The sequence below is a fragment of the Coptis chinensis genome, chromosome 3 (assembly GCF_015680905.1).
Source record: "Coptis chinensis isolate HL-2020 chromosome 3, ASM1568090v1, whole genome shotgun sequence".
Taxonomy (NCBI): Eukaryota; Viridiplantae; Streptophyta; class Magnoliopsida; order Ranunculales; family Ranunculaceae; genus Coptis; species Coptis chinensis.
The window spans coordinates 70,244,157-70,271,798 of NC_141458.1; the positions used below are offsets into that span (position 1 = coordinate 70,244,157).

General features: G+C 37.2%; 2 protein-coding genes and 2 pseudogenes across 34 annotated transcripts; 2 read left to right on the top strand and 2 right to left on the bottom strand.

Moving 5' to 3' along the window:
- Nucleotides 1–1,584: 1,584 nt before the first annotated feature.
- LOC147510593 (alpha carbonic anhydrase 7-like) lies at nt 1,585–2,683 on the bottom strand (annotated as a pseudogene).
- A 483-nt stretch (nt 2,684–3,166) lies between these two features.
- Nucleotides 3,167–26,526, top strand: LOC147510594 (DEAD-box ATP-dependent RNA helicase 1-like). Of its 32 annotated transcripts, XM_086602522.1 has the most exons (21): nt 3,167–4,812; nt 5,147–5,432; nt 5,639–5,678; nt 5,756–5,822; nt 5,942–6,020; nt 6,351–10,556; nt 10,658–10,785; nt 10,890–11,083; nt 11,431–11,600; nt 11,711–11,771; nt 11,856–12,184; nt 12,539–12,613; nt 12,745–14,192; nt 18,108–18,185; nt 18,427–18,508; nt 21,110–22,244; nt 22,522–22,636; nt 22,721–23,767; nt 23,868–23,990; nt 24,079–24,159; nt 26,278–26,526. In XM_086602522.1, the coding sequence occupies exons 1-2, from the start codon at nt 3,292–3,294 to the stop codon at nt 5,237–5,239; spliced, it is 1,614 nt and encodes a 537-aa protein (XP_086458648.1). In that variant the 5' UTR covers nt 3,167–3,291; the 3' UTR covers nt 5,240–5,432; nt 5,639–5,678; nt 5,756–5,822; nt 5,942–6,020; nt 6,351–10,556; nt 10,658–10,785; nt 10,890–11,083; nt 11,431–11,600; nt 11,711–11,771; nt 11,856–12,184; nt 12,539–12,613; nt 12,745–14,192; nt 18,108–18,185; nt 18,427–18,508; nt 21,110–22,244; nt 22,522–22,636; nt 22,721–23,767; nt 23,868–23,990; nt 24,079–24,159; nt 26,278–26,526. The 32 variants fall into 32 exon arrangements, with proteins under 32 accessions (XP_086458648.1, XP_086458653.1, XP_086458659.1 ...); XM_086602527.1 differs by lacking the exon at nt 5,942–6,020 and having other exon boundaries at nt 5,147–5,822; nt 22,721–22,776; nt 22,949–23,165; nt 23,597–23,767; XM_086602533.1 differs by lacking the exon at nt 5,942–6,020 and having other exon boundaries at nt 5,147–5,822; nt 22,721–22,776; nt 22,949–23,025; nt 23,597–23,767.
- Nucleotides 9,569–10,177, bottom strand: LOC147510595 (uncharacterized). The gene has a single exon (XM_086598191.1). The coding sequence runs from the start codon at nt 10,175–10,177 to the stop codon at nt 9,569–9,571; it is 609 nt and encodes a 202-aa protein (XP_086454317.1).
- On the top strand, nt 14,307–26,474 carry LOC147510596 (pentatricopeptide repeat-containing protein At1g74630-like; annotated as a pseudogene). The gene is made up of 9 exons (XR_015218944.1): nt 14,307–15,181; nt 15,456–18,185; nt 18,427–18,508; nt 21,110–22,244; nt 22,522–22,636; nt 22,721–23,767; nt 23,868–23,990; nt 24,079–24,159; nt 26,278–26,474. The product of XR_015218944.1 is annotated as a pentatricopeptide repeat-containing protein At1g74630-like (transcript).
- Nucleotides 26,527–27,642: the final 1,116 nt, after the last annotated feature.

Genomic DNA, 27,642 nt, shown 5'->3' on the forward strand with positions numbered 1-27,642 from the left:
TCATCTGCCTCAGGTTGCTCCATCTCATTGTAAAGGATCACATTTAACCAATTATTCTATCAAAGAAGTTTACCCTTACTGGTATGATTAGTAAAAAAAGTAATTGTCGGGAAAGAAGAGACTCATTTTGGTAGTACCTCATCTTCCTACTTGGGGCTTCTTTCTCTCTCTCTCTTGTCCCATCATCCAATAGGCTTTCAAATAGGACACTCTCAAAGGTGAAACCGTTGTCTGTCTTTCTTCTCAATTGGCGCTCCCTAAGATGCAAGTTGTAACGAACATAGATAAGGTCACTCAAACTCCTTTGAGCTAGATGATTAAGCGTCTTTTCTATGGATCCGGGGCGACGCACTCGGTTATGGTCACACCCATATGATGAACATGTTTGACTTAATACTTTAACCGCTATTCGTTGTAGCTCTAAGCAATTTATTCCATGTTTGCCACCATGCGCCTACTGAAAAGTAAAGACACAATTACCAACAACATATCATGAAATCATCATTAATGCGTATGCATCGGTGCATCAAAGCTTCAACCTGAATATATTTATGGTGACTTTGGTTCATCGAAACCCGCTACCATGGGAAGTCATGAACATCACAAGAAAGAAATGAACAAAATTGGCTCTCGTGAGTGTATATCCAAGATCATTTTGGCTTGAAAGTGGGTTTCGAATTCCAGTCATGCTCCTATTGTCATCCGTCATTCTTCTTCTTGGTGGGTTGTCCTCTATATATCAAAGTAAACATCCATTAAAAGCTTATTTACGGAACTTACTCAAGTCATTGTGGCAGCTTTTAGAAATAGAAATTTGGCATTCCCAAGGGACAACTTAAACAGAGTTTACTATCACACCTACCTAGGAAGCACGGATATCGGACACGCCGACACGGATACGACCACGAATCTAATACGCTGTGAGACAATTTACATTTTTCAAAAATATAGGACACGGATACGTCATTGATACGTTTAAATAATATATATAATTGAGCATTTTTCACCAAATTCAAATTAAAATGGCAATTCTACTTTATATAATTGAAGATTTATCCATGGAGGTTTTAAAAAGAAGTTTTCTTTTTTAGTAGATTAAAATTAGTTAGTCAGGTACCACTTAATTACTTCATCTTTCTTCTCTTGCATCTCTTCTTATTTCGGATTTTATTTCATTTTTTTTTTTTTTTTTGTTGAAGTTCCAAAAAAAATTTGTGAGATTAATATTCTGGCGTGTCCCCCGCGTGTCGGAAATTAAAAAATCGGATGCTCCAAATCGCGTATCCGGCACGTATCGGGGCATATCCGTGTCGGACACGGATACTTCACCCTTACAGGCGTATCCATGCTTCATAGACAGAGACGACTAAAATTTTGTCAAACCTTCAGACAAACTAAGGTATCACCTTCAGCTTGTCACCAATATCATTACCATTGCTGTCTATAAGAATTTGATTGATATTCATAGTGCTACGTAGGTTCCTAAACAAAGCATGCATCATAAGAAATATGGAAGAAGATTTCGACTCTGATGGTTCAGCTGTTAAACCATGGGAATTATGCAGTGTTGATCAAGTGGAAGGGCTAAAAGCACTCATTAGAGTCATTCCCATTTGGTCTATCATAGAATTGAGCACTAAAATTGCTAAGTAGGTGGAGTAGGGTAAGAGTATGTACCCTTTTACTGATGGTCCAAAGAACACCTTCTGTATAAGGGGGAGTAGTAAGGGAGCCAATGTATTTGTAATACTTCTTACCAAAGAACCTTTATGTGCCTTGGATCCACGATCCCCACATTTATCTCCTTTTGGTTATCGCTTATGGACTTTATATCCTTCTCTAACTGGAATGGATAACAAACACTCATATGAGGGAGATGCTTAGTTATAACAATAGTATGTCTCTTCCCAAAGGTCTATCCTAACAGTTTTACCTCAGAGAGAAATGCTTCAGGTCGGCCAATCTTATACAGGATTCCAATCACAACCGTTCGGTTACCCAGAATGGGATCTATTATCTGGTGAACCATGTGCAACGCGAGTCAAACTTACGCGAGTCAAACTTATGAATGAATTAAGACATGAATATTTACCTCTTCCCGTTAATGGTATGCTCAGAAGGTGAGTGCCAATGGCATTGTTGGAAGGCGTAGTTTATACCATTGCTCTGTAGTGATCCAGCACTACCCGCCCATTGAAGCTGCACGATCAATCACCAAATAAGACTTCATCTATAGAGGTACAAACTTAAATATATAGCAAGGTTTGGTGCAAGAGGGTTTGTTAATTACAACAATATTTCAGTTTGTCAAACAAAGAACTGCCTACTCTAAATTTTAATTAAGCAATCAATTCCGTAAGGGAATTTATCCATTGGCCACATCAAGGGGAAGTATAGACACCGAACTAACACATTTCATATTGTTATATTATAGTATTCGATCCAAATTTTAATGGAAAGGCAACTCACCGTAATGTCATGGCCCCTGTTTTTAAGTTTGCATTAGCGGACTTGTAACTCTTGTTCAAGTCTCCTAACTGTGGCACTATCTCTTCTTTAACGGAGGTGATGAATCCGTTGCTGTTGTTTTAGTGTGTTCCTGCAGAAAAGAGAAAGAATTCAGTATTTTTAGTTAATTAATTAATAAGAGGTGATGATGATGATCATACATTGTGACTATCATCAGGATAATCAGAAGATAAGATTTCGGATTCAAGGAAATGAGCCAAGGTTTCGTCTTCGTCTTCTTCGGAAACTGTGAGAGACCTTTTGTTTTTTATTTTTATTGAAGTGGGGTGTTTCACGGAAGAAGTGGGGTGTTTAGGGTTATTTTTTTATTAGATAATTACTAAAATAGCCCATGCATAATGAAATAACGGGCGTAGAATTGAAATAACCGGACGTAGTTTTATTTTATTTTTTTTCAACCAATATGAAAATACAATTTTGATTTATATTAAATTAGAGAAGACACTAAATTCAGGGCTATTTTGGTAAAAAGGTAAGTAATTATTTTTCAAGTAGGGACTATTTTAAAAACTTTGCTGATGTGGCTCATTATGAGCATCCTGGAAGAACCGATATTAATGCAGGTAGGATGTATATAGAAAAACCAAGCTGCTTTATTAGATAGGTAGTATTGTGGCTGCAAATAACAACCCGCCCAGAATAGTAGTGTCTGCGAATAACTGTATCTTTAATCGTAATCCCAAAAACTTGTTCGCCGCTCTCAACCCAAAAACTCGTCCGCCGCTCTCTCCACCACTCCAAAAGGTAATAATTATAATTTTTATGACCCCTATGGAGGATAAGAAGCAGAATCGTGTGGCCGTGCTACCATGGATGAGAAGTCCAGTTGATGTGAGTCTAATTGAAGAGTGCTCACTGAAACTAGTTCCTTGTCTCGATCCAAGGTTGGAGGAGGCTTTGGAAAGAATGGGTTTCAGTTCACTCTTTCCGATTCAGGTTGCAGCATGGCAAGAAACCATTGGACCTGGTGCCTTTGACCGAGACCTATGTATAAATTCGCCAACGGGAAGTGGGAAAACTTTAGCATATGCTTTGCCTATAGTTCAGATGCTTTCCACTCGTTCAGTGAAATGTATACGTGCTTTAGTGGTGCTGCCTACTCGTGATTTGGCTTTGCAGGTTAAACAAGTCTTTGCTTCTATCGCACCTGCAGTTGGATTATCAGTTGGTTTAGCTGTTGGTCAAACTTGTATTGCGGATGAGATCTCTGAGCTTATCAAGAGACCGAAACTGGAGGCGGGTGTTTGTTATGATCTAGAAGAACAGGGAGTTGAGTTACAGAGCTCAGTGGATATCTTAGTGGCAACTCCTGGAAGGCTGATGGACCACATTAATACCACAAAGGGGTTCACTCTTGAGCATCTTCGTTATCTTGTAGTTGATGAAACAGACCGGTTACTCAGAGAGGCATACCAGTCTTGGTTGCCTACTATGCTTCAGTTGACACAATCGGATAGGGAGGACATTTTTTCCCATGCCAAGATGTTTGCGAGTTTGAAAACCACAAGGAAATCTGGTGTTGAAAGGGGATTTAAGGGTAAGACTTATCCAAGACTTGTGAAGATGCTTCTGTCTGCTACACTAACTCATGATCCTAGCAAGCTTTCTCAGCTTGATCTGCACCATCCTTTGTTCTTAACAACTGGGTCTCAGCGTTATCAGTTACCGGAAAAGCTGAAATCTTATAAACTGATATGTGAATCAAAGCTCAAACCGTTGTGTTTGATTGCCCTTTTACAAGATTTAAAAGGGGAGAAATGCATAGTTTTCACATCGTCTGTAGAATCAACCCACCGGCTCAGTACCTTACTAAAATGTTTTGGTGGGTTAGAATTTAAGATAAAGAAGTATTCTGGCCTCCAACGTCAGTCTGTACGAAGCAAGACATTAAAGGAGTTTCGCGATGGGGATATACAGGTGCTTGTGGCCTCTGATGCTATGACTCGTGGGATGGACGTTGAAGGAGTGAGAACTGTAATCAACTATGATGTGCCTGCTTATATCAAGACATACGTTCACCGAGCAGGCCGGACTGCTAGAGCAGGGCAAGCTGGGCGCTGCTTCACTTTGCTACGTAAACATGAGGTTAAACGGTTCAAGAAACTGTTACAGAAAGCTGATCATAATACTTGTAGCGTTTACCGTATGGCTGCTGGTTCTATTGAGTCCCTCCGTCCTGAATACACTTCTGCGTTGGAGAAATTGAAAAAGTGTGTGGAATCAGAAACTTCAAGACGCAGGAAGATAAGTTACAAGTCCTCTAGAGCAGCCAAAAGGGAAAATGTCAGTAATTCAGATGAATAGATGTTATTTTTAGGGCGAATAGATGGCTTTTTGGATAATGGCTAAAATCATTTTGCTTGTTAGTTGAATGTTTCCAGGCCTTCGTTGTGAGAGACAACGACTATTTTAACATTTAGTATAGTAGAGAAGATCTTGCAGTTCGAGAGTGCTCTCGAAGTCCAAATGGTTGTTCCTCTGGCAAATCATAGTATTAGGTTTTGTAACTTTTCGACTTTTTCTAGACGAATAGGTCTTATGAACATTTGTTTTTCTGTTTACACTTTCAGTCCTTGGCTTCATACTCTTTTTATCTGATTAAGATATTCTTCTGAAGGTAAAGCAAAAGTCACTTGTCAAGGGACTTGCGTATACTTGGTACATCATATGTCAGCTTCACATCTGTGTTTTTTGGCGTGGGATAAATTAGGGCTACTGAGGATCATTCTTTCGTTCGACTATTGACAAATTATGGCGTGCATGTTTTTTATGTGAATGCAAATCAGTTGTCTCAACTTTGTGAGCTGGTGGCGCTTGCACCTACCAGGTGGTCCTGACTCTTGCTGGCTAACTGGCTTGCATATGTTCGTCTACTTAGAGACAGCTTGGCGGTTGTAGAAGAGGTAACTATACTATGTAGGACTTGGCCTTTACAATTTGTAATTCAACATATCCGGCCCTGTGCAAGCTGAGCTTTATATAAACAAGTAGAGTGCACTGTGGGAAGATAAGCTTAAGTTCGTTGCATGTGAGATGGAATCATGGAAAGACAACACTTACTTCATTGTGATGAGACTGATATTGTGTACGAATTGCTCATATTTTTCAGATAGGCAAGAGCCTAAATTTGCAAAGTTAGCCTAGGAAGGGTAGGTAATTTTGTTGATCGTTTTAGCTGATATTCCATGGTTATAGTTCTACTTTTTCCTTTGCCATTGTTGTGCAGGAAGCCCATGCTATGGAAAAAAATCTTGAGATGAAAGAAAAAGGAAAAGCTCGTTCGGAGAGAAAGAGTAAGTCTCCAATGTTTTATTATACTTCCAGCATACATATTGGATAGGAAGTTCGCAGGCATCCATCATTCTCGGTAGTTTTTTTTTTTTCTGTAATGGTTTTACTTTAAATTTTGAAGGGGGTGCTTTTGGAGTCTCTACCAGTGAGTTGTTGCAAGTTGATAACTCGGGACAGCATTGGCCATGGACTTTATTTTTGTGAGAGACTGTTTTAATTTACATGTTTTGGATTTGACCAAGGTGTTAGGATCATTCATGTAGTTTTACTAGTAGCAGATATGGTAATATCATTGGAATGGACCTTCTATAGTCTTGTCTAAATTTACTTCATTAGTATGTACTAAGATTACGTTCATGCTGATGAGTAAATATTTTATTCTCCACGCCAGATTGTCTTTTTTTATACATTTTTTTTACATTCCTTAAATGTCCCGCTTTGTTGTGCAAATTTCTAGTCGTGCTGTAGTATTTTCCTCCTTATCATATCTGATACTCGTCCTTTACTCTTTTGCAATGATTCTTCTGTAGGTTGAAATTCAGAATCTGGATGACGAACATAGTGCTACCCTGGATTCCAAGAGCACGAGTATGAGCTGGAAATGAAGCAAAAGAGTATAGTTTTTTGACAAGGAGTTGAAAAAGAAAGCAGTTGCAATGGAGCTAAAGGAAGTACAATTGATCGAGGAGGAGAAAATGCGCAAGATAGAGCAGGCTTTAGAAAAAGTTTGTAGAGATATTAGGAGAAAGAGAGACCTTCAATTAGAATGGAGAATTTTGAAGGTGAGAGAAGTCACCCAAAATTGAGGTGAGAAAACTGGAGCTGGGGAAGAAAAATGTTTTTCTGACAGAGGAGTTGCATTTTTTAACTGATGAACTTGATAAGAAAAGGGGGGGACATTGATGAGAAACAACTGCAGTTACATAAAGAGTTGAAAAACTCAAAGTAACTAAAGATGAGAGGAATGAGTTTCAGCGCCTAGAGTTAGAACTGGCACAGGAGCAAGGCAAATGCAAGATTCAGGAAGAATTGCTCTGGAACAAGTGAGACACTTTAAAACAGAACAAGAAGAGATTTCAGAGGGGATGGGAAATGTTAGATGAGAAAAAGGTAGATTTTACACCTATGCTAAAACTGGTTAATAAGGAGAAGGAAAAGTTTGTAAAACTGAGACTCCACAATGAGGAAAGCTCAAGAACGAAAATCTTATTGCACAGAATCATATACAACAGAAGACGTAAGATCTCAGGTTGAAAAAGGGAATCATTAGAAGCCAGCATGGAGCATGAGAGATTGGTACTGCCTGAAAAATGCAAAATGTGCAACACCACATGTTACACAGTATTGAACTTCAGGAAATGGATCCTGAGCTTGGCATACAAAATAAGCTGGAAAAAGTGGAGATCAATGTTTTGGATAAAGGGAAAGCATCGAACGAGGAGAGAGAACAAAAATTGAATAATATGAATCGTTTAAGGGAATAAACCAGTAGTGCAACGAAATAAATGGGGCCTTTCGCTATTGTGAGAAAGGAATCAGAGGAAGTATCTTCCTGGAAGAAATTCTTCAATGACAGCAACTTGAACTACGGAACGACATCGACAAACTTAATGTTCTACTTAAGAAGCTCACTGATCAAAACGAAGGATTTAGAGAATTTCTTGAGAAGCAGAATAACTGCAAAAAAGTGCGGGCAAGATAACCATGATTTTGCCCCTGATCTACAATTTTTACTAGAAATGGTGACTACTGAGGTCTCTCCATCCCAAGGTTGTTTGGAAGGTTATTCAAGTGGGACTATGAAGGAAAAATCAGTAGGTTCTGAGAGGCTGGCTGAAACACTTTTCCTAGGAGGGGCAGGTTCCTGCTCTTCAGGTGGACTTAGTTCTTTGCTCCACAAATGCACCTCAAAGATACTTTTAACATTTTGTCTTTCAGGAGGAGTGAGGACTCTGTTGCTCAGGGCCAGTCAGAGGAAATAACGCTTTTTGATGTGCTGCATAGAAAGGATATTGTATAAATAAGGCGGTGCCATCATCTACTTTACTATGTATATGACTTGATATCCAGAAGGTCCGATGAGCCGAAAACAATAGAGTGGTTGAAGGTCAATGTAGTCCATCTTTTAATGATCACAGTAAGATGGTATGAACTCTGAAGGTGCTAGAAGTTCCAGAAGTTTCCATGAACTCACAGTCAAAGAGCGGCCAGGGAAAAGAGGCGGAGATTTAGGTTAACAAGTTATGTCGAGGCAGTTTTTGACAATGCATAAATTATGGGTGGTGAAAACCAGAGCTAATCGAGGGTAAGCAGCCAAGTGGGGTTACTGAAGCTTCTGCTGGTTTCGTGGACTAGCTTGAGGAGCTATGAATGACCTTAGTCTCGTAGTTGGAGGTAGCTCCATTCCTATGCTTCTTAAACCACCACAAGTGAACAAGATCTTGACGGCAGCGAAGCTCATTCAAGAAGTGTCAGGGCAACAGAGAGCAGGAAGAGGCGGCAAACTGCTAATCGAGGATCACAAGTTCCTGGAGAAAATCAATACAGTTTTAGGCAATGGAAAACATTAGTTACTGCATCTCTATTTTGTGCCTAAAGACCGAAACAAGTCAAGCATCATGCTGTATTGTATATCGGTTGATCAAGAATACTTTCAGTAGTTAGATTCAGCAAGACAAGTAGTTCAAAATAGCAGTCGGAAATCCATGTTGGCAATTCCATGATTAAAGTTAACCCTAGCTAGAGTGTGATTGTTGCATAACGTGCAGAATGGGGTGAAGGCAACAATAATGACAGGTGTGGCAGTGAAGTTGGAGGGTAACGTGCATACGGTGATTTGAGGCATTGTAGAGCTTCTTCAGTGCATGTTTTACCGCCTAGTCATCCTAGTGCCATTGACTAGCGGTGGATTGCTTCTGATTCTATTTTGTGTTACAACCTACTGTATTTATAGAGTATAGTATTGTTTGACATGGTTATGAAATTTTGAGGCAGGAGATTTGCTCATGCCTCATTCTTTTCTTTTCACCTAGGATTTTTTGGCTGTTACCATTGGTGTAGCGTCTTTTCCCCTAATCCTGCCTGCTTGATCGTAAAGTGGGATGAAAGAAGCGAATCTTTAATCGTCATTGGTTGCATCATATCAAAACCATGTATTGCTTGTCCAAATAGATTCAATGGAATTTCTTTATTATAAGACGAGGTGTTTGTTGTTTGTTGTTTTTCTTTTTCTTTTTGTTCTTGTAATTAAAGGAGATCATGAATTCAAGACGTAGGGATTCTCACCGTAGTCTATGATACATTTGCTGAGCTTGTGTTTGTGAGCTAATTTCTACGCTATACCTTTCCCCCATTCATCTTGAAGAAGTCTGCGCTCATAATGGAAAAAGTCGGTTCTTAGTGAATAAGCAAATATTCTTGAATCAGGTATGCCCATCTCTCGTTCCGCTGTTCATAGGAGTATTCAATTTTATCCCCTGTGCAGAACTCTTACTTTGAAGAGAAAAACAGGTTTGTACACACTTCCCTTCTAAGTTCTAAATGTGATAATCCATGAAAAATTGAGAGTTTGTTTGTTTGTTTGTTTGTTTTTAAATTTTGGTGGTTACATTTATGTTTTTTTTTCCTCTCTTGGTTGAATGGGTAATATACGGATACCAAATTTTGGCTAGCATGAATGGTTACAATATCACATTTATTTTTTCTTTTGAAAGTTAAGTAGTTGGGATTATAGCCTCCCCTGCTTCCATTAATATAAAGATCTATAGTACACTTTCCCTTCCCTATCTTCTCTTACAAGTTTAGAAAGAGTTTCAGTAAGAGGGGGAGAAAACAACATTACACAAGGATCTGAATCCATACCAGTACTATACAGAGAAGCCAAGTGGTCTGCAACCATATTTGATTCTCTGTATTTGTGCTTAAACTCTATCACCTCAAACAATGGAATAAGACTCAAAATTGCTATAAGAATATTCAAGCAATACCAAGGTGGTTGTTCCGAACCTTTTATAGCTTCTATTGCCCTCATTGAATCTGACTCCACATCTACTCTTGAGTACTGCAACAAGATGCAAGCATTCAGTCCTTCTTTAATGGCCAGTAAATCTTGGTATATAACTGACGTATTAGAGTTAACCCCAGTAAAAGCCATAACAACTTCACCAAGCTCATCCCTTATAGCACCACCAATACCAGCTTGACCCTGTCCTATGGATCCATCAGTATTGAATTTCATGTTCCCATCTATTGGCTTGTGCCAGATGCACTGAATTGGGGACATATCCTTGAAGTTAGCATGTAACCTCAATCTATTAAGCAAAACTCTGTTCTCAATCGAGTCAGGTACCTGTTCCATGTTGGCTTGAATGTAAAACCTTGTATCAGCAATGATCCTTTGAACCAGAACTTGAGCTGATTGTCCAGACTGCGTTGACGCAATTTCAGAAATGAACGAAACACCCTTGTTCTTTGCGGTAAAAAATGACTTCCTAAACTGTGCTCAGCTTCTTTTGCGCAGTGGAGCCAATAAGCAGACTCTTAATCTCTGGTCTTTACTAGTTTTATTTCCGCATTATTTGCGTACTTGCCTATTAGTTACTTATATTCTAGGTTTTGTACAAATTCATGCTAACGGTGTCTCATTCTCACCTGACTTATTAACAGTAAACAAAGATCGGTAGACTTGGCTAAATCTCAGGACATGCAATTCCTGCTGAACCAAGATGTCAGCTTATGTACGTTATAACTTAATCTGATGTTTATGTATGATCTCTCTGCTGCCGAATAAGATATTACTTATATAACATCGAGTGACTTCTTAGCTTTATCATAGCAGGGAGTCAACCAACACAACTGAAGGAGAGTCGCTTTTGGCTAAAAGATTACCAATCTGACTCCGATGGTGAGATGTTTCAACCCTTTCTCGATGCCAAAGTGGAAAATGTTTCTGCTGCAGCCTGCAAAGTACTTGATTCTAACTCAAAAGTTGGATTCACGTTTACTTGGTAGAAGTAATGGATCAGTTCTATTTAGTCTTTAACTACTGTATGTTGTGAACTTTCTTGCAGATTGTCTCCTAAGGCGAAGACTGAGATCTGTAAATACTTTGAGTCTCCAAGGGGGTGTGCTAGAGGAGCTAATTGTTCGTATGCGCATGGGGAAGCTGAACTAAAACAGGGAATGCAGATAGCTTGCTTTCCAACCACAGAAGAGTTGAAGCAGAAGATTTTCATTGGTGGTCTTCCCGCATCTTTTGGTTCAGGTAAAATGTGCTCTAAACCTGAATACCATAATTCTGCGTAAAATTATCTTTTCCTAATCTGCATCATATTACCACGTCGACTAGATTCCCGCACCTTAAGTTAGGGGCTATAAAGTGGATATATAGCGATTAGCAAACAATTAATTTAATTTGAAATTGAAATGTAGTAGATGTCATATGTGTATGACTAGGAAAATGTATGAAGTGCAAACTGTAAACGTCAGATTATCAACAATCATTTCTAAAATCAATTGATGGAAGATTTGCTTTGAGACTTCTGTTTCTCGCGTGTCATATTGATTCAGTTGAGTGTGCTGAAGATTTAATGGTTGGAAAAATGGGTCCAGGTGTTCAAGTTAATAAGTTCGATGAGTTTGGGAAAACAGCTTTACACTGCTGCTGACATGCGTTCAAATCGATGTATTGAGCTTTTGCTTCGAAATCGAGCTCGAACTGATCTTAGATCAACTGATGATAGTGAGGAACTACCTATTGAGATGACTTTGTCTAGCAAAAGGTATGTTGATTCAATAAACTGAAACTTAACTTCGCTTTACATATTAGGAAATTGTATATATATAATGTGGAGTTTGATTGTGACATTTTAATTGTTTTTCTTCGTTTCAGAATGATTACTTGGAGTTCTGAAGAAACGATTGACGATTTCTTAGTTAAATTCAGCAAAATGGTTAGAATAATAACTGCCTGGTTGATTATTAACAGTTATTTAGTTAGGTTTTATGTTAATAAAACTTGTTTTTTGTTTTATTAGGATTTGAGTGTGGTAAGAATGTTTGGCTGAGAATAGCAGAAGTAGTATATCTAAGAGCAATGGAAGGAGAACTTGTGTCCTTAGCAGCTCTGCTTATGGTTGTACCAGAGAAGGTGACAGCTTCAGTTATGGGTTTGAGACCAGAAGGATGTGCTATACGAGAAGCGTTTTGTTTTGGTCAGAAAGAGGGTTCCTTTAAAGCATAAAAAAGGAGGCTTGCATTGTCAAGTAGATGTCAGAAACTGCTCATTCAGATTGAGTTACTCAAGGCTTCATTCTTGCAAAGGGCAGATCGGCGGGTCATTTCACCGCTTATTCGATCTTCTCAGGTAAAATGTTAGGAACAAGTTAAGTCCTTAAAATCTTGCTATTTTCTTTAACTGAATCATTTATTTAACAATGAACTTTGTTTGGAACTATTGAGGCAGTATACCAAAAAGACATTCTTATAGAAAAATTTCAGTTCTGAATTATCTGGTCCCAATCAGGAGACCACAAAAGGGATTATATAGTTAGTTCATCACATTCTTTTAACTTCAGGTGAATAGAGTTCAACTGAACACCATCTAGTTGCGACAATCTAGATCTAAATTATACGATATATAACGTGCCTAGCAACAAAAACGAGTGCGTGATAGTATAAACATTTGCTGTTTTAAATTTGACACTTGACTGTGTTGCAGGTATTAAAGTTAAAACTGAAGGGGTTGAAGTCAAAGAAGAAATTCAAAAGAATAAGAAGGATTGAGTTACCCGAGGTAAAAACAACAGATTAATTTAGTAGTATATTTATTTAAAGTATCAAAGTCAATTTCTGTTCAATTTGTTTAATGTAGTAAACTAGTGAATATTGTGATTGTGCTTAGCTCATGCTCATATTTTTGTTCAGGTTTTACTGTATGGGTTTGGTTTTGGAACCCATGTACTGATTGAAACAGTTAACCGAAGACATGGGATGTCTAGATTCTCTGATTGCTTGTTCAGTAAGCCTATCAAGAGCCAGACTACTGAGCTCTACTTCTGGGAGCAGGATACAACCCTGTACATGACACATAGCCTATGGGAAAACTGTAACCTAGTAGGTTGGAACATTATGGATGAGACAAGATACGAGGTTATTCTTTGTGGACATTATGAGGTTGGCTCTTATGAACGGTTGTGTTCTGATTGATGACGGGTGGAGTGCCACCTTCACGAAGGATCCGAAGGACCCCACCAACATGACTATACTAATCGGTAGTATATTGTTAGGTGCAGAGTGCAGCTTTGTTATACTTTGGCTAAAAGGGGTTGAATAGTCTTGGAACATTCACTCCTATATGGGAACATATTTGACTCTGAATGATAAGCATTGGACAAAATGGACAGTGGAGGAGTTTGTACAGTTAGGAAGACCGGTAAGTCTAATATATTGGAATGGGCATCTGTATTTGTACAGGACGATGATGATCGCTTTGTGAGACCCAGAATATATGTGAAGGAAGTATTTGGTCATAGGGGTGGGATAATCAGAAAACCTTCTATGAACTTTTATATGGTAGAGCGCTCTCGAGGTTAGGTTAGGAGGAACACTCAGGTTCTTGAGTTAGCCCAAGAGGAAAGGGAAGAAGAGGAGAAAGAAGAAGCCAAGAGGAAAGCGCAAATGATCATTCCCAAGAGGAAGGAGAAGATGATGAGGAAGAGGAAGCCCTAGAGGAAGGGGAAGAAGACGAGGAGGAAGTGGGAGAAGATCATGCGCAGGAAACAGAAGTGTGGGAAGAAAATTCCAATGAAGAGGCTGGGGAAGAGGACGAAATTGAAGGTGAAGGAGGGCAAGATGAACCTCTTGATGCTTTGATTTCGTTCTTGGGAGCCCTATATTTAGAGTGTGTGATGCAAATGTTGGAAGAGGAAGGAATGGAAGGGGAAACTCTTCAGAATACGGCTTTGTTCTTGGTATCCCTGTTGATAGTGTCTCTCAGCAAATGCTGGAAGTCCCTAACTCTCCAACGCAGATGTTATTTGTGAGTAATTAATATGAACACCATCTGAAACTGTGCTCAACGTCAGTGCAATTTTGCGTTTATTCATGATGTGATACTATATCTGCCATTAGGCATTGACCCAGGGTACACTTAGACTTTTTTTTTTTTTTATCTGTACTGTTTTATATAGGTATTTTGTTTTTGCATGTCTCTCTGCGACAGTAAATTTTTTTTTTTTTTTTTTGGTAATTGCAATTTTATTTATTTATGTGATATTACAAAATGTAATCTTTGTGCAAACTAATAAACTCTTGTTATCTTTAATGGAAACAGATGAGAACGAGTGTACTGGGCATAAAATATCAGGATATGGGTATTTATCGATCTCTGATTTATGGATATGTATCGGGGATATATCTCTCTCTTTGGGGATATTTGATATTGTTTCACATGCAAATATTGTGGATATATCTAAAATATCGGGGATATTTCTTAATATATTATGATATATTATTTATATTTATTTAAAATATAATGGTAAATATTAAATAAAATTGTTACGTATACAAAATATCTCTAAATCTCACAAATATCAAAAATATCATTGAAATGTCGCTAATATTTGCAGTCGTATATATCTTTGAATATATTAGGATATTTATATATAATTTTTTTAAATCTAAATAAATATCGATAAATATTGAGATATATCGAGATATTTTGTATTATGGTGGTCACACAACATTGCACTTATAGAGTTTAGCAGAAAAAACGTAAAAAACGTAGAACAACGATGCATCACTATATTAAAAGTAGCAAAACCTTAAAAACTCTAAAACAAATCCATGCATTTGCAACCAAAACTAGTCTTCTCAACAACCCCTATATAGCTGGACAACTAATTCTCCTTTCTTCTATAACTATCTCAAATGCTACCAATATTCCCGCCAACTCCTCATTCAAATTCCTTCACCTGATATCTTCATGTACAACACTCTTATTCGTGCACTTTCTCAATCCAATACACCTCAACATTCCATTCTCACTTACATCGTAAAACTATACTACAACCTGATAGTTTTTCATTTGCTTTTCTTCTTAAAGCAGTAGCTAATTATAAGTGTTTAAATGATGGGATTCAATTGCATTGTGATTTAGTAAGACGTGGGTTTGATACCCATCTCTTCGTTGGGACTACTATTGTTATACGTATGCTGAATGTGGGTGTATTGGTTTTTCGAGGAAAGCGTTTGATGAATTGCCTGAACCTAATGTTGTGGCTTGGAATGCGATCGTTACAGCTTGTTTTAGGTGTGGGGATGTTAAGGGTGCTGAGGTGTTGTTTAGTGAAATGCCATTGTAGTGTCATAATCTGCGGAGGCCTCGGATAGATGGCGGATGGGCTGGGGTGCAAGATAACAGTGGAACAGTGGAGTATGGAATCATGGCCGCGGAAACCCACGTGGAAGATAGGAAGACAGGTGGACAACAAAGGGAGAGAAGGGGGGGGGGGGGGTATAAGAAGAACAGTAGAGGAGAGAGAAAAAGAGGAAAAAAAAGGAAGAGAAAGAGGCAGGGAGGGCGAGACCTAAGGAGGGAGAGGAAATAGAGAGAGGAGGATACACTAGCCATTAAGGAATTTGACTTCGTGGAATGTGATGATTGCTGGGTACATGAAAGGTGGGGAACTTGAGAGTGCGAATTTTTTTTTGGAGAGATGACTACGAAGGATGAAGTTTCTTGGAGTACTATGATTGTTGGGTTTGCTCATAATGGGAGTTTTGATGAGGCTTTTGGGTTTTTTCGAGAATTGACTTCGGTTGGTATGAGAGCGAATGAGGTGAGTTTGACAGGGGTTCTCTCGGCATGGGCACAATCTGGTGCGTTTGAGTTTGGGAAAGTCTTACATAGGTACATAGAAAAAGCAGGGTTGGGTCTGATTGTGTCTGCGAGCAATGCACTTTTGGATACGTATTCTAGATGCGGCAATGTTGACATGGCTCGTTCGGTCTTTAATTGGATGATGAATGATAAGAACGTTATTTCCTAGACTTCTATGATTGCATGGTTTGGGGAAGGAAGCAGTGCAACTTTTTTATGAGATGGAGTTATTGGGAATATGTCCAGATGGCATTACGTTCATTTCAGTATTGTATGCTTGTAGTCATGCAGGATTGATTGAAAAAGGAATCTTCTTTTTCCACAAAATGCAGGTGACATATGGGATAGAGCCGTCCATAGAGCATTATGGCTGCATGGTCGACTTATATGGTCGTCTTTGGCCTATTGAGCAAAAGCCTATGATTTCGTGGATCGAAATGCCAATTAAACCCAACGATATAATTTGGCTTAACTCTTCTCGGGGCATGTAGTATTCATGGGGATATAAAATTAGCGAACACGTTAAAGAAACGACTTTACGAAAGTTAGATCCTAACATTTCTGGCGACCATGTTCTGTTGTCAAACGTTTATGCTGTTGCTGGTAAATGGAGGGATGTTGCTTACGTTAGGAGGTCAATGAATGAAGAAGTCCCCTGGTTGGAGCATGATTGAAGTTGACGAGGTCATGTATAGTTTTGTCGTGAGTGAAGGGTTGAATGGAGTTACACAGGAGGCTATTGAAAAATTAATGGAGATTATGTCTAGAATAAGGATTGAAGGAGGTTACATTCCTGAGGTTGGGAGTGTTCTCCATGACATAGAGGAAGAATGCATAGCGAAAAGCTTGTGATTGCATTTGGCATATCGAGGTTGTGCTGGGGAAGCATCATAAGAGTTGTGAAGAATTTGAGGGTTTGTAGAGATTGCCATACTGTTATGAAGCTAATCTCAGATGTGTATAATTGGCAAATTGTCCTGAGGGATCGTAATAGGTTTCATTCTTTCCAAGACGGACATTGTTCATGCAGAGATTACTGGTGACTGATGCTTAGCCTGAATGGTCATTTGACCTCTATTGGGATTATCTCCTTTATGAAATCCCTGGAGCAGTTGGTCTCGGGAACTACAAGCAGACAAAAGGAGAGTCTATTCTCCGTTTATGCAATGTCGATGTCATGTTTATCTGCCAAAACGTCATACTTGGTAGTTAGCGAGGACAGACCAACTTGACATCTAATTGGAAGAAATAGTAAATGAAGTGCTTGAGACCATTTGCATGTCTGTTGTGTGCAAGTGGTAAGGCCCATAGTTGGAATGCCACATGCTTACTGATCGTTGCTGCTGTTAGTATTTAAGTAGGTCAAGGATTCCAGTTGGAACGTCAGATTCGATAGCACTATTGGCAGTGCCGTCTATTTAGTTACCTTAGCCTCTCCTCTGTTCTCAATCGTGTGCCACTCTCTGTTGGTAAGTTGGTAAGCATAGTACCTCAATGCAAATGGTCTTGTGACATTCCTGTAGATTGTTTTAGATTTTTCTGCGTCTTTTATTTATTTTTAATTGCATATTTTGATCCATTTTTCCTCACTGTCCATAGGAATATACAGGTATGGAATGTTGTGGACACGTCCAAGATTCATTTTGTATATTATCTCAATTAGTACAGAACACTATAATTAACATGGACATTTAAATTAGAATAACCTTTTTTCTACCATTAAATATCCTTGATAAAAAGATTTAAACAAATTATTAAGGACTATTTTGTCATTTCAAAATTTACTACCATTTATACTCTTAAAATTATCTAATATTTTAAAGACATATGTGTAAATTTAAGTTGGAAATCAATTACACGCTACTATTCAATTGTCTACCACTTAGCCTTCATATTAATTGCCAAATTATTATATTTATACTGAATTTAAATGAAGGAAACCAGCCGTATCTCTTTTCATCTTCTCTTCTTCTTATGCGCCAATTCTCTCTCTCTCTCTCTCTTAAAATCTAAAAAAAAAAAAAAAAAAAAAAAAAACATATATTCTATGACGTCTTTCTCTTTTCTCTTTTATAAGTTTTATTTCTCCCAAATCTCCACTCATTCAGTTACCAAAAAAGAAATCTCTTCTCATTCGCTCTCTCTTAAAAAAGTTAAAAGCCAAAAAACAAAACATAGAACCCCTCTCTACTGCCGATTATCTCTCCACTGCCTCCACTGCCGATTATTATTTCGAACATAAATGGCTACCTTAATTTTGTATTCTCCCTGCTGCTACAAAAAAGTGATTATTCAGATTTCTTCAATTAATGCAGGATGTGAATTGGGATCTATGCTAGATGACAATCAAAGTCCTATCAGTTGATTTTGTAAGATTGAGTAACTAAATTATGTTCTTATGTGAAAGGTGGACTTGACTGCATATGTGGAGAAGCATGAGTTTTGTTTTGATGCTGTTTTGGATGAACAAGTTTCCAATGATGAGGTACCATGTTTCATTTTTCAGAGTTTTATGAGGTTCATTATGCAGAATGTTGTTTAGTTTTTCACTGTATTTTTTTTTTCGAGATAAAATAACCCATTGGTTGTTTTTAAACCACAGTGTTGTTTCGAACTTGTATGATTGTATCTACTAACTGCAAAATTATGGTCCTGATTATACATTCGCCACTCCCCCCAAAACATTGTCTTTATGTTGAGATTTGATTGCTTTTCATATTGAACAGGTGTATCGTGTTACTGTAGAGCCAATTATTCCTGCCATTTTTCAGCGAACAAAAGCAACATGCTTTGCATATGGTCAGACAGGTGTGTAAACAGACTTTGCTTCCTGTCATATTCAGTAATGGAAATAGTCTGTGCCCATTGGCAATCTCCACAATAAATATACACCAAATGCCTATACCCCTCCATTTCGCTTGTGTGAAGAAATTGGAACATGTCGGTGTGCTCTGCCCTGCTGTATGCTACATGTACGACTACCATTAATATTCATGTATTGTATTCATATTTTTGGTCTTTGAAGTTTGGTCACATGGCTTATACGTACATCATGCTGCGCATATAATGGGTTTGAAACTTTTAATGGGTAATCTTTTTTGGGAATATACTTCTTACAACCCCACTACTCAAAATCAGTTTCTTGGATGTGGCTGTTACCTGTCCCTCGAAAAGATATGTATTTAGCCAAGTCTATGCTTTTTATGAAACAATTTTTTCTTCTATGATCGATATAACTTATTAGTTCATCACATGATATATCGACGTGCCCATGAAATAACTGATGAAATGCCTGCGACCATGATTCTGACAATTATGCCAGTTTACACTGTGTTTTGTTTGGCAATATATCAACGATATTAACGGCTATGCAAAGTTCGGTTTTTGGGCATATATTGAAAATAGTGCTGATATTCGGTGATATTATACACTAGCTTATAGAAAACCTACTGCATGAGGGAGTAGTGATTTGTTTTGTAATTTTGGGTGTAGCTACTTAGTAGTTAGTACCTCGTGGTTTTCCATATAGGTGGAGAGAAATCTCGCTAAGATTTTCAGTATTTATGGCATTACTTTTGTTGGACTATGAAAGTTCCTCTTCACAAATTGAAGAGAGCTTCGTGAGCTTTGAACACTTTTTCTATTGGATTATGAGTTTAATGAATTTACTCACCATGCTCTCATTTTCTTCTGCTGGGGATCAAAAAGTTCTCAACCAAGGTAAAATATTGAGTTTGTATTGAGTTTTTATATAATGTGTGGGTTTTGGTTATTTTTCTTTTTAATTTTTTTTTTGTCGGGTATGGTTTTGCTTATGAATTCTTAATTAGGTTGTATTGAATTTTGATACTGTGGGTTGTTTAATTGGTTTTGACTGTTTCTACTTCTATTGGATTAGTTATAACTATTTTGAGGAGATAACCCTTGGAAATGAGATATCGGATGCGGGAAATCAGACAAAAAAAAACCACAGTACTCTATTTATTTGAAATAAAATTGGCTTAAAGGTATGAATAAACAACTGATTAATCAGGTATAAAATTGCATTTGTATGATCTAAGTCTAGAAAATACACCTATGTCTTATTACAACGTTGATTTGTGTTTTAAGGTATAAAATTGGCTTAAGGACACGATTAATGCCTGAAATAAAATTGAGGGGTGTCGTAAATGAAATTGAGGTTTGTGTTTCGTTCTGAAATAGATTGTCATACTGGTGCAATTAGCGATAATGAGATCAAAGATGTTAATGGGTTGATCTCTTCTATGGATCTTGATTAATATGACATGTTCATGAAGTGAGTTTCTTCTTCCCCAAAGCTCTGAATACTTCACTGTTTTTGCATTGTCATATTTTCTTATAATGTTTCAATAAATTGCGTCTCTATATATTACCTGCTGATTTCGGCCTTTGGGATTTAAACCATTGATTCAGCATGTGATATACAATCCATTCCTTAAACAAGAGAAATGGTCCCCTGCAATCCCAGTGCTTCTAGCTTATGCCTTTGTTTTGGTCTGTTTTTCCGGGTCAATAAGCTGTTCTAATATAATGATCACAGTGAATAGTATGTCCTTGTGATTGGTATAAAGCGCTAAGCTCTAAATTACACGCGCCCAAATTACTATTTTTTCAAGTTTATGAATACAATTGAGTCGGGAATGAAACATAACTTTTATAGATCAAGTGTGTTGGTTTAAAAAAATATAATGCATTGAGACTCATTCAGAAAATCGTGGTGCAAACTGATAGTTGGTTATTTCTTTAGCTAATAAACAATTCTGTTGAAGTTGAACTGATGAACACACAATCTAAAAATTGACAACTTACACCCACTAGAGTAAGATATGTATACTCTAATATAATATAACATTTGTTTGTCTTCAATTTGTTTGGTGAGTGAGTTGCAAAGTTGTCGCTGATATGGAGCTTTCAAATTTCACTAACTTGGCAAAGTTTGGTGATAGGTGTTGGTATGGTGGATTGGTGGATACATTTTGGCTCTGTTGCATGGGTACGCCCTAATTTCCTCTGTATCGCGTACCCGTGTCCTGCGGACACTGGTACGGACACCCGGACACAAGCAAAACAGACCCTAATTCTCAGATCTCGCCGTGTCCAAATCGTCGTACCCGTGTCCAAACCAGACACTCCGTCCTGTACCCATGCAACACAGCATTTTGGGCACTTACTTCCAGGTTGTGAACTGCATCTGTATATTACTACTTGAAACATTTTTTTGTTTTTACTTTTTGGATTGTCTATGTGGCCTTCTCTTTGTACATCAATAGTGTCTTCATAGTTCTTGCTGCAAGATAGGATATTTGAATTAGGATAAGGGGATTAATTGGATATACCACTGCCCGTTATGTATGTTTATTTTAACCTCAATGTCTTCTTAAAAAACAGGTCCCAATACTAAAGAAGGTTAAGCCAAAGGTTCATATCTAGCAAAATGTGGTGAGTATTGGCGAAGAATGTATTAACGAAGGACATGAAAACTGCTTGAGGAAGTTGAACCTATTGCCACGATAGGTTCAGATGCACATTGCTTAGGTTTGTCTATTTTTTTCTCTTCAAGTTTACTCTTCGTTTTTTATGCCATCTAAGTGTCAGGATTTGTCGGAATTACCTGTAACAAATCATTGAAAGCTTTTAACCAGAAAAAATAAAGGAAGAGAAAAACATTCGAAAAATAGGGGTCACAGACAATAGTATTCTTTAGATGGCGATATAGTTTTGATTGTGTGTTTTGGCTGTGTCCACATACAAAGGAAGGATGCTCTACGATTCTTGGGGTTTTGTCTACGTGTAGCTCAATGGGGTTGGAGCACTTCATCTCCCGAGCTTGAGGAGAAATTATCATTTCTTGGATGTGGCTGTTACCTGACTCCCAATATCCTTTCTCTCTCTTAACTCTACCCTTATTTGTCTCTCCCAAAAGTACAAGCCAAAAAAAAAAGAAAAAAAAGAAAAAGAGATCCCTAATTCTCTCTACTACCGATTGTTATTAGAAGTAAAGAAACAAAAATCTCTCTATTTCAAAAGGTAAGATATTTTGTTTTAACGTTTATTCTATGCTGATAGTAGTGAATGTAGAATCATTAATGGTGATGGAGGAGACAAACATGAATCAAAAGAGTCGGTCTCATCAGTAACTAATATGCTAAATATTTATTCCTTAACAATCCAATTCAAGATGGAAAAAACAACCCAGAATTTATGAATGTTGAAGCAGTAATTCCCTTCCTCTTTTCTTTTTTTCCTTTTATTGTTTCCAGTGTTAAGTTTAATTAGCTAATTGCAATGATCAAGTTTTTAGTTTCTTAATGAATAGTGTACAAATTACCTCGGGAAATACGTGGTATTCATTTGCGAAGAAATTTGAGGACTTGAATCTATCTTCAGAGTTATTAACAGGGCTTTTGGTTCATTCAAGTTGCTTGCAATACCATTATTCAAAGTTCTATCAAAGCTCTAAAGTTGTTGACAATTTGAATTAGGACACTCTTCTCGCTCTCAATTCCAGCACTGTCTGTAGCAGGTATTTTTTTTAAGTGACTATTTAGCTATTTTGAATTCTTTTAATGCGAGAGATTGTATCTTCTATTTTTTTTCATTGAGGAAGATTTGCTTTGTAGTTATCATATTTTTTTTAGTCAATTTCCATGTTCAGTTGACATTGATTGGAGGACGCGAATATCTGATCATGGTTGTTTGACAGTTAGCTTTTTACTTTAGACCCTTTTATGATTGTAGCATTATGTAGATTGTAGATTTGTTCTAATATGATCTTCATTAGTTTTTTTTTTTACTTGCAGAAATTAGATAAATGGGACGAACATTACGTTGTATCTAGGTCAAGGCCAGAGGCCAGTTTAGTAGTCAACAAACTTTTGGGAAGTTTCATATTGTTATTCACCTTGGTTGTCACTGGTTAGTACGTCTAATTGCTCTTGCTGTTTTCTAATTTGTCTTTACTTTTGAAAATTTTAGTGAATGCTATATTGCTATGTCTAGGCTAATTTCAGGTCCCCAAAGGCTATTCGTGGTGGAATTCCAATTTACTTCCTCAGGTGTGTGCTCTTAGTTACATCATACTTATCATCTTCTCTTATTTTATTTTATTTTGCTCAAACAAAGGTGATCTATAGAAGGAGCTCTATATAGGTCTCAGATTGATTCTCTCAGGCATGACCAGATTCTTTCTTTTTTGTTATAACTATGACAAGTTCATCCATTGTGCAGATATTGCTCTGTTAGTAGTTTTGGATTTTATTTAGTTGTTGATCTTGCGGTCTCAAAGAGGGGTGGGTTTTCAGAAGGTAATGTATTTTCAGTACCATTACTTCTTTAGAGGAAGTTATTCACCTTCCCACAGAGTAAGCTGAAGTTAAAACTGGAATCCTACATAATAATTCTCGATATTCTTCGCAACAACTCCAAATTGGAAGCATTATATGCAGTAAGTCATATTTTCTACTCACCTGTTATTTGATTAGTTTTAATTTGCAATTGCATGCCTGAAATTGTGCACAGGAAGTCTCTAAGTAGAATAACTCAATATCATATTAAATATACGATCGGAAAATTGTGTGCTCCCCCAAACACCATGATTGGAAAATATTTAGTGTGCGATATGAATTTTTTCCCCTCTAATAAATTTTATATGCAATGATAGTTTTCAGGTTATGTCTAATGGTTACTAAAACTTTTGCACAACCAGTTTCATTAAGCGCATCTTCGGTCATTAACAAGTATATTAAGCGCATATTTGGGGGATTTAAGAAGCCCCAAATGACAATTAATATCACTGTCATGCTTGCTTTAGTCCAGAAGTAAGAAAATCGATTATTACTTATTATTGATGGAAAGAGAAAATCATTATCAAGCTAGGTTGGGATCCAAGAAAATGAAGGTGTAGTTGGGTTGGCTGGTTCAACTTCATGTGAACACGGGTTAGGAAAATTAAGCATGAGAAGGGTTCTGTTGATCGGAAATTGCATTCCTTAGCAATCAAAAGAGCTCTCGATTGTCTTCAACTTCAAAACCAAAACTGTGTAACAGGTGTGTTAATTGTTGATGCCTAACAACCTTTTTCTTCTTCTTTTATCAAACATGGACTTAATTTAGCTGAAATAACTATCTAACGATGTTTGTTTGTAAGCCTTCATCAATGTTCCATGGTGGTATCTTGCATCAAATAGGATGATTAGTCCCTTCTTGACTATTAGGACCAAGAGCAAGTTAACTCTGGAGGGCCCTCAAAATCACTCAATACCCTTTTCAAGTTAGTCCTGAACTGATTTTGCTTCATGTCATTTTTTTTAATCTTTTGATTGATAACCTCTTGGTGTTAATTGTGTTTGCTTGTGTAGAATTTCAGCAATGTGCCATGGTGGTACCTTGCTTTCAATAGGATGGTTAGACCTTAAACTCAAGAAATCGTTGTTACTGAGGCAAGTACTTCCTATAGCCCATTTATTCTTATGTATCTTCTAGCTTTGTGATTAATTATCTGTTTGTTATGAATTGAACCGGTTATATGAACATAAATCTCATTTAAAAAATCAGATATATAATCTTGAGAAACCAGTGTCTTGAAGTAACATTGTAGTGACTTTGAAATAACGATACCATTGTCATAGTCACCTTGAAAAGTTTATGGGGGATTTGCTTGGGAAAATTTATTTGGAGCATGATGTTTGCTATAACAGTGTACTTGAATATTGGTAATCGAAAATTTTGATTGACGATGGTGGTTTGAGCTCAAGGAGGTTATAAACTCACTAGAACTATTTACCTAAAAGCCATTTCTTGCCTTGCCAATATCAGAGGATATATAACACTTGGCCTTTGCTATGTTATTGATCATATCAATGTGCAATGTGAAATTTGTCTCAGCTTTTGGCATTTAGGGTCACAAATCCATGATGCATCCATTAGATCGAAAAGACTCAGGCTATTCAATCACAAATCATTGGCACAAATAATTGTGTGTGCAACGACAAAATAAATTCTTTGTTAGATCTATATAAACTGTGAATTAGATAAAGTTGTAGTAGTAGGGGTATTCAATCACAATAGTGGAAATAACAATGTGATTCCCATGTTACCAATACCCTCAGAGTTGTGATCTATAAACAGTTCGTTCCTTTGAGTTCAGTAATATGGATGAGTTTGTATTTTCTCTTTAACTTAGAGGTAAGCTATTAGAGGTGAAATCAACATGGTCCATGGAGTGGCCTTCTGCGTCATGCAGTTGATGGTTTGATGTGGCTAATGGATGGATTGTCACAACCTAGATTTAATGGCACGCGGACATAAGTTTTCGTGGACATTTGAGGATGAAATATGTATTTGGGAAAGGAAATTTGATACCTGTTGGACCTGGATTGCTGAAAGTTGCACCATCGGTGTTGAGTTTACTTATGTTAGGTTCAGGTGGAATTGAGGTACATTGCTATTGCTTGATGGTCGGTGCAGGTCTTGGTCTATTAGAAATGGTCCAAGTTGTTAGAACAAAGTCATCCCTCGCAGAGACATGATTGTGGGTTTTTTTAATATGCACCATGGTTTGTAGTTGAACCTAAACTAACTGTTTACACTGGTTGATGTTGGGTTGTTTCAACCCAAACTTGAACCTTATTACGTTGGTTGACTGTTTACGTTTCTTTAATTGTTCAGTTCTTAGATGGTTAACAAAATCAAACCGTATAATTTACACTTTGTTTTCTTATTAGTTTCTTTTCCATTTTCTTATTGTTGTACAAGACCTCATCGTTGTTTTAATCAATAGGTTTTAAGAGAAATGAGGACCCTTTCCCATAGTTAAATATTTGCAGTTGCTTACTTGGGGTTCTTACTTCATGAATATGTTCTTAATATTTATTCTCAATTTAATTTTATGCTCTTGATGACATTGGAGGCCGCAGTTGGGATTGATCTGACAACAACAACCATTGTTAAAAGATTTACATAATGTTTAGTAACTGCTTTCGTAGTAGTTGAACTGTTTGCAAGTAGGGGTGATATGGAGAATGTGAAGAATGTTTATTGTTATTGAGTTGTGTAGGGAGCAAGATATCCCAGGTATATCTTTTGAGTACTCATACCTTTTTGTTTAATATCTTGATAAGAGCTCATGTCAAGGCCAAAACTTATGATCCAAGCGTCCATAGGAAAATGATTCTTGGAAGTCTTAGGCCATCAGATGTTGCGACATAACATTTTCGGAATCAATGTTTGCTCTGGGCTTTATAAAAAACGGGTTACCTGACGTGCCCATGCTAGAGAAAATGGCTAGCCAATCAACTACAAGTTCAATGCTATTGCAGAGCGCTGAGCATACTGAATATTAAAATTCAGAATTAACTAGACATGAATTGTAAATCTTTTGTTCACCTCTCATGCATTTGATGGGTTAGTAATCAGGTTGAGCTGATTTTTCGATACTACGTTGAACTTATGCTGAACTGTTGAAGCTGTAAAGTTTTAGCAGCATTATACACACTTCAGGAATTTACTTATTAACTATAATTTGATGTCTAACATTTACATATATTTTCCTTTTGCAGGCCCGCATGTCGATTGAGAGTAGATGAACTGAAGCAACCTTAATTTTGAGTTCCACACACTCGAATCTCGATACTGGATCACTCAATGAAAAAGATGCAACTGATCTAGTTTTAATAGTTCTTTCCCTTTTTCATGTACGCCATTGTAATGGCGGAGAAAATAATCTTGGACATTTAATTTTATAACTTTCAATTTACATTGTGTTATTAGACTATTGCATTAATTAATACAGTAACTATTCTAAATTATATTACTGGGTTAATTCTATGGAGACATTTGAAATTCTGTCACTTAATATACTTCATATATCGCCAATCACAAATTCCCCACTTACAAGAACACTAGCCAATTATGTTACAATGTATACTTTAAACGATCTGCAGTGCAATGTTGGCCTAAGGGACGTGCATTCATATGATACTGCCGGATTGCATAACTTAAGAAAATAATTGGCTATCATATGTGTAACTTGCTTTCGCGAATTTTCCATGGTAATTTCGCTGATCCTTGATGAATAGTGATATATCACGTGTAAACTATTTGATATGCTTTGAAACATATGTAAATGAAGAGACAAATTACTCTTCATTTAATTATACTACCCCAATCTCTTCATTTGGTGTACTATGGGTGAAATCGCTGTTAGCTTTCAATTCCCTTTGCTGCTTTTAAATTGCTGCATATAACTTGATTATGTTATCATATGTATACTACCCCAATCTCTCTATTTTCTAGACTCAAATGTTTAATTATGATGTTCGAGAATCCTTAACTCACTAGATTCAGGCAAATCAAGGTTTGCATTTGAGCTATAGAAATACCTTCCGTTAGTATAAGCCTCAAGCCTGGAATACAAATTCGTGCAGCGCACGTGCATGATGCTAGTGTATAGTGTTCTCACGGGTGCTAAACGGCACTCCAATCTCATATGTTCTTACTTCTTAAGTATTGATGGAGTTATGGGTTGATCTAGTGGTGTCAAATGGGCTGGGCAGGGAGCCCGGGCCTCAAACAGCAAAGCCCTCATGCTTTGAGGGGCTTACGTTCTTAAAACAAAGCCAGCCCTACCCTCATTTGCCTAAACACATATAACCATTATCATCAAACAATCCCTTTATTTTATCTTCGAGCCAATGCTTAAATCTCGAAGCCTTTACCCACCCTTCAACTCTCTCGAGAGGGCTTGAGGGCCAAACGTGAGGGCTGGGTACTATGTTATACATTTGATTTACAAAATAAATTTATAAATATTAGTTAAAAATGATAAAATTGAATGCACTTCACAATTAAACCTTCAAACTACTAAAAATAACTTGTTAAAGTTGTATTAGTCAATTAAGATCAACTAAATTCATTTAATAAAA

Bases quoted from the DNA above. Each gene is read 5' to 3' on its own strand.
- LOC147510595 (XM_086598191.1), bottom strand. From the start codon at position 10,177: ATGGAACAGGTACCTGACTCGATTGAGAACAGAGTTTTGCTTAATAGA.
- LOC147510594 (XM_086602508.1), top strand. From the start codon at position 3,292: ATGACCCCTATGGAGGATAAGAAGCAGAATCGTGTGGCCGTGCTACCA. The intron at 4,813-5,146 runs GTCAGTAATTCA...ATTCTTCTGAAG, and splicing joins GAGCAGCCAAAAGGGAAAAT to GTAAAGCAAAAGTCACTTGT.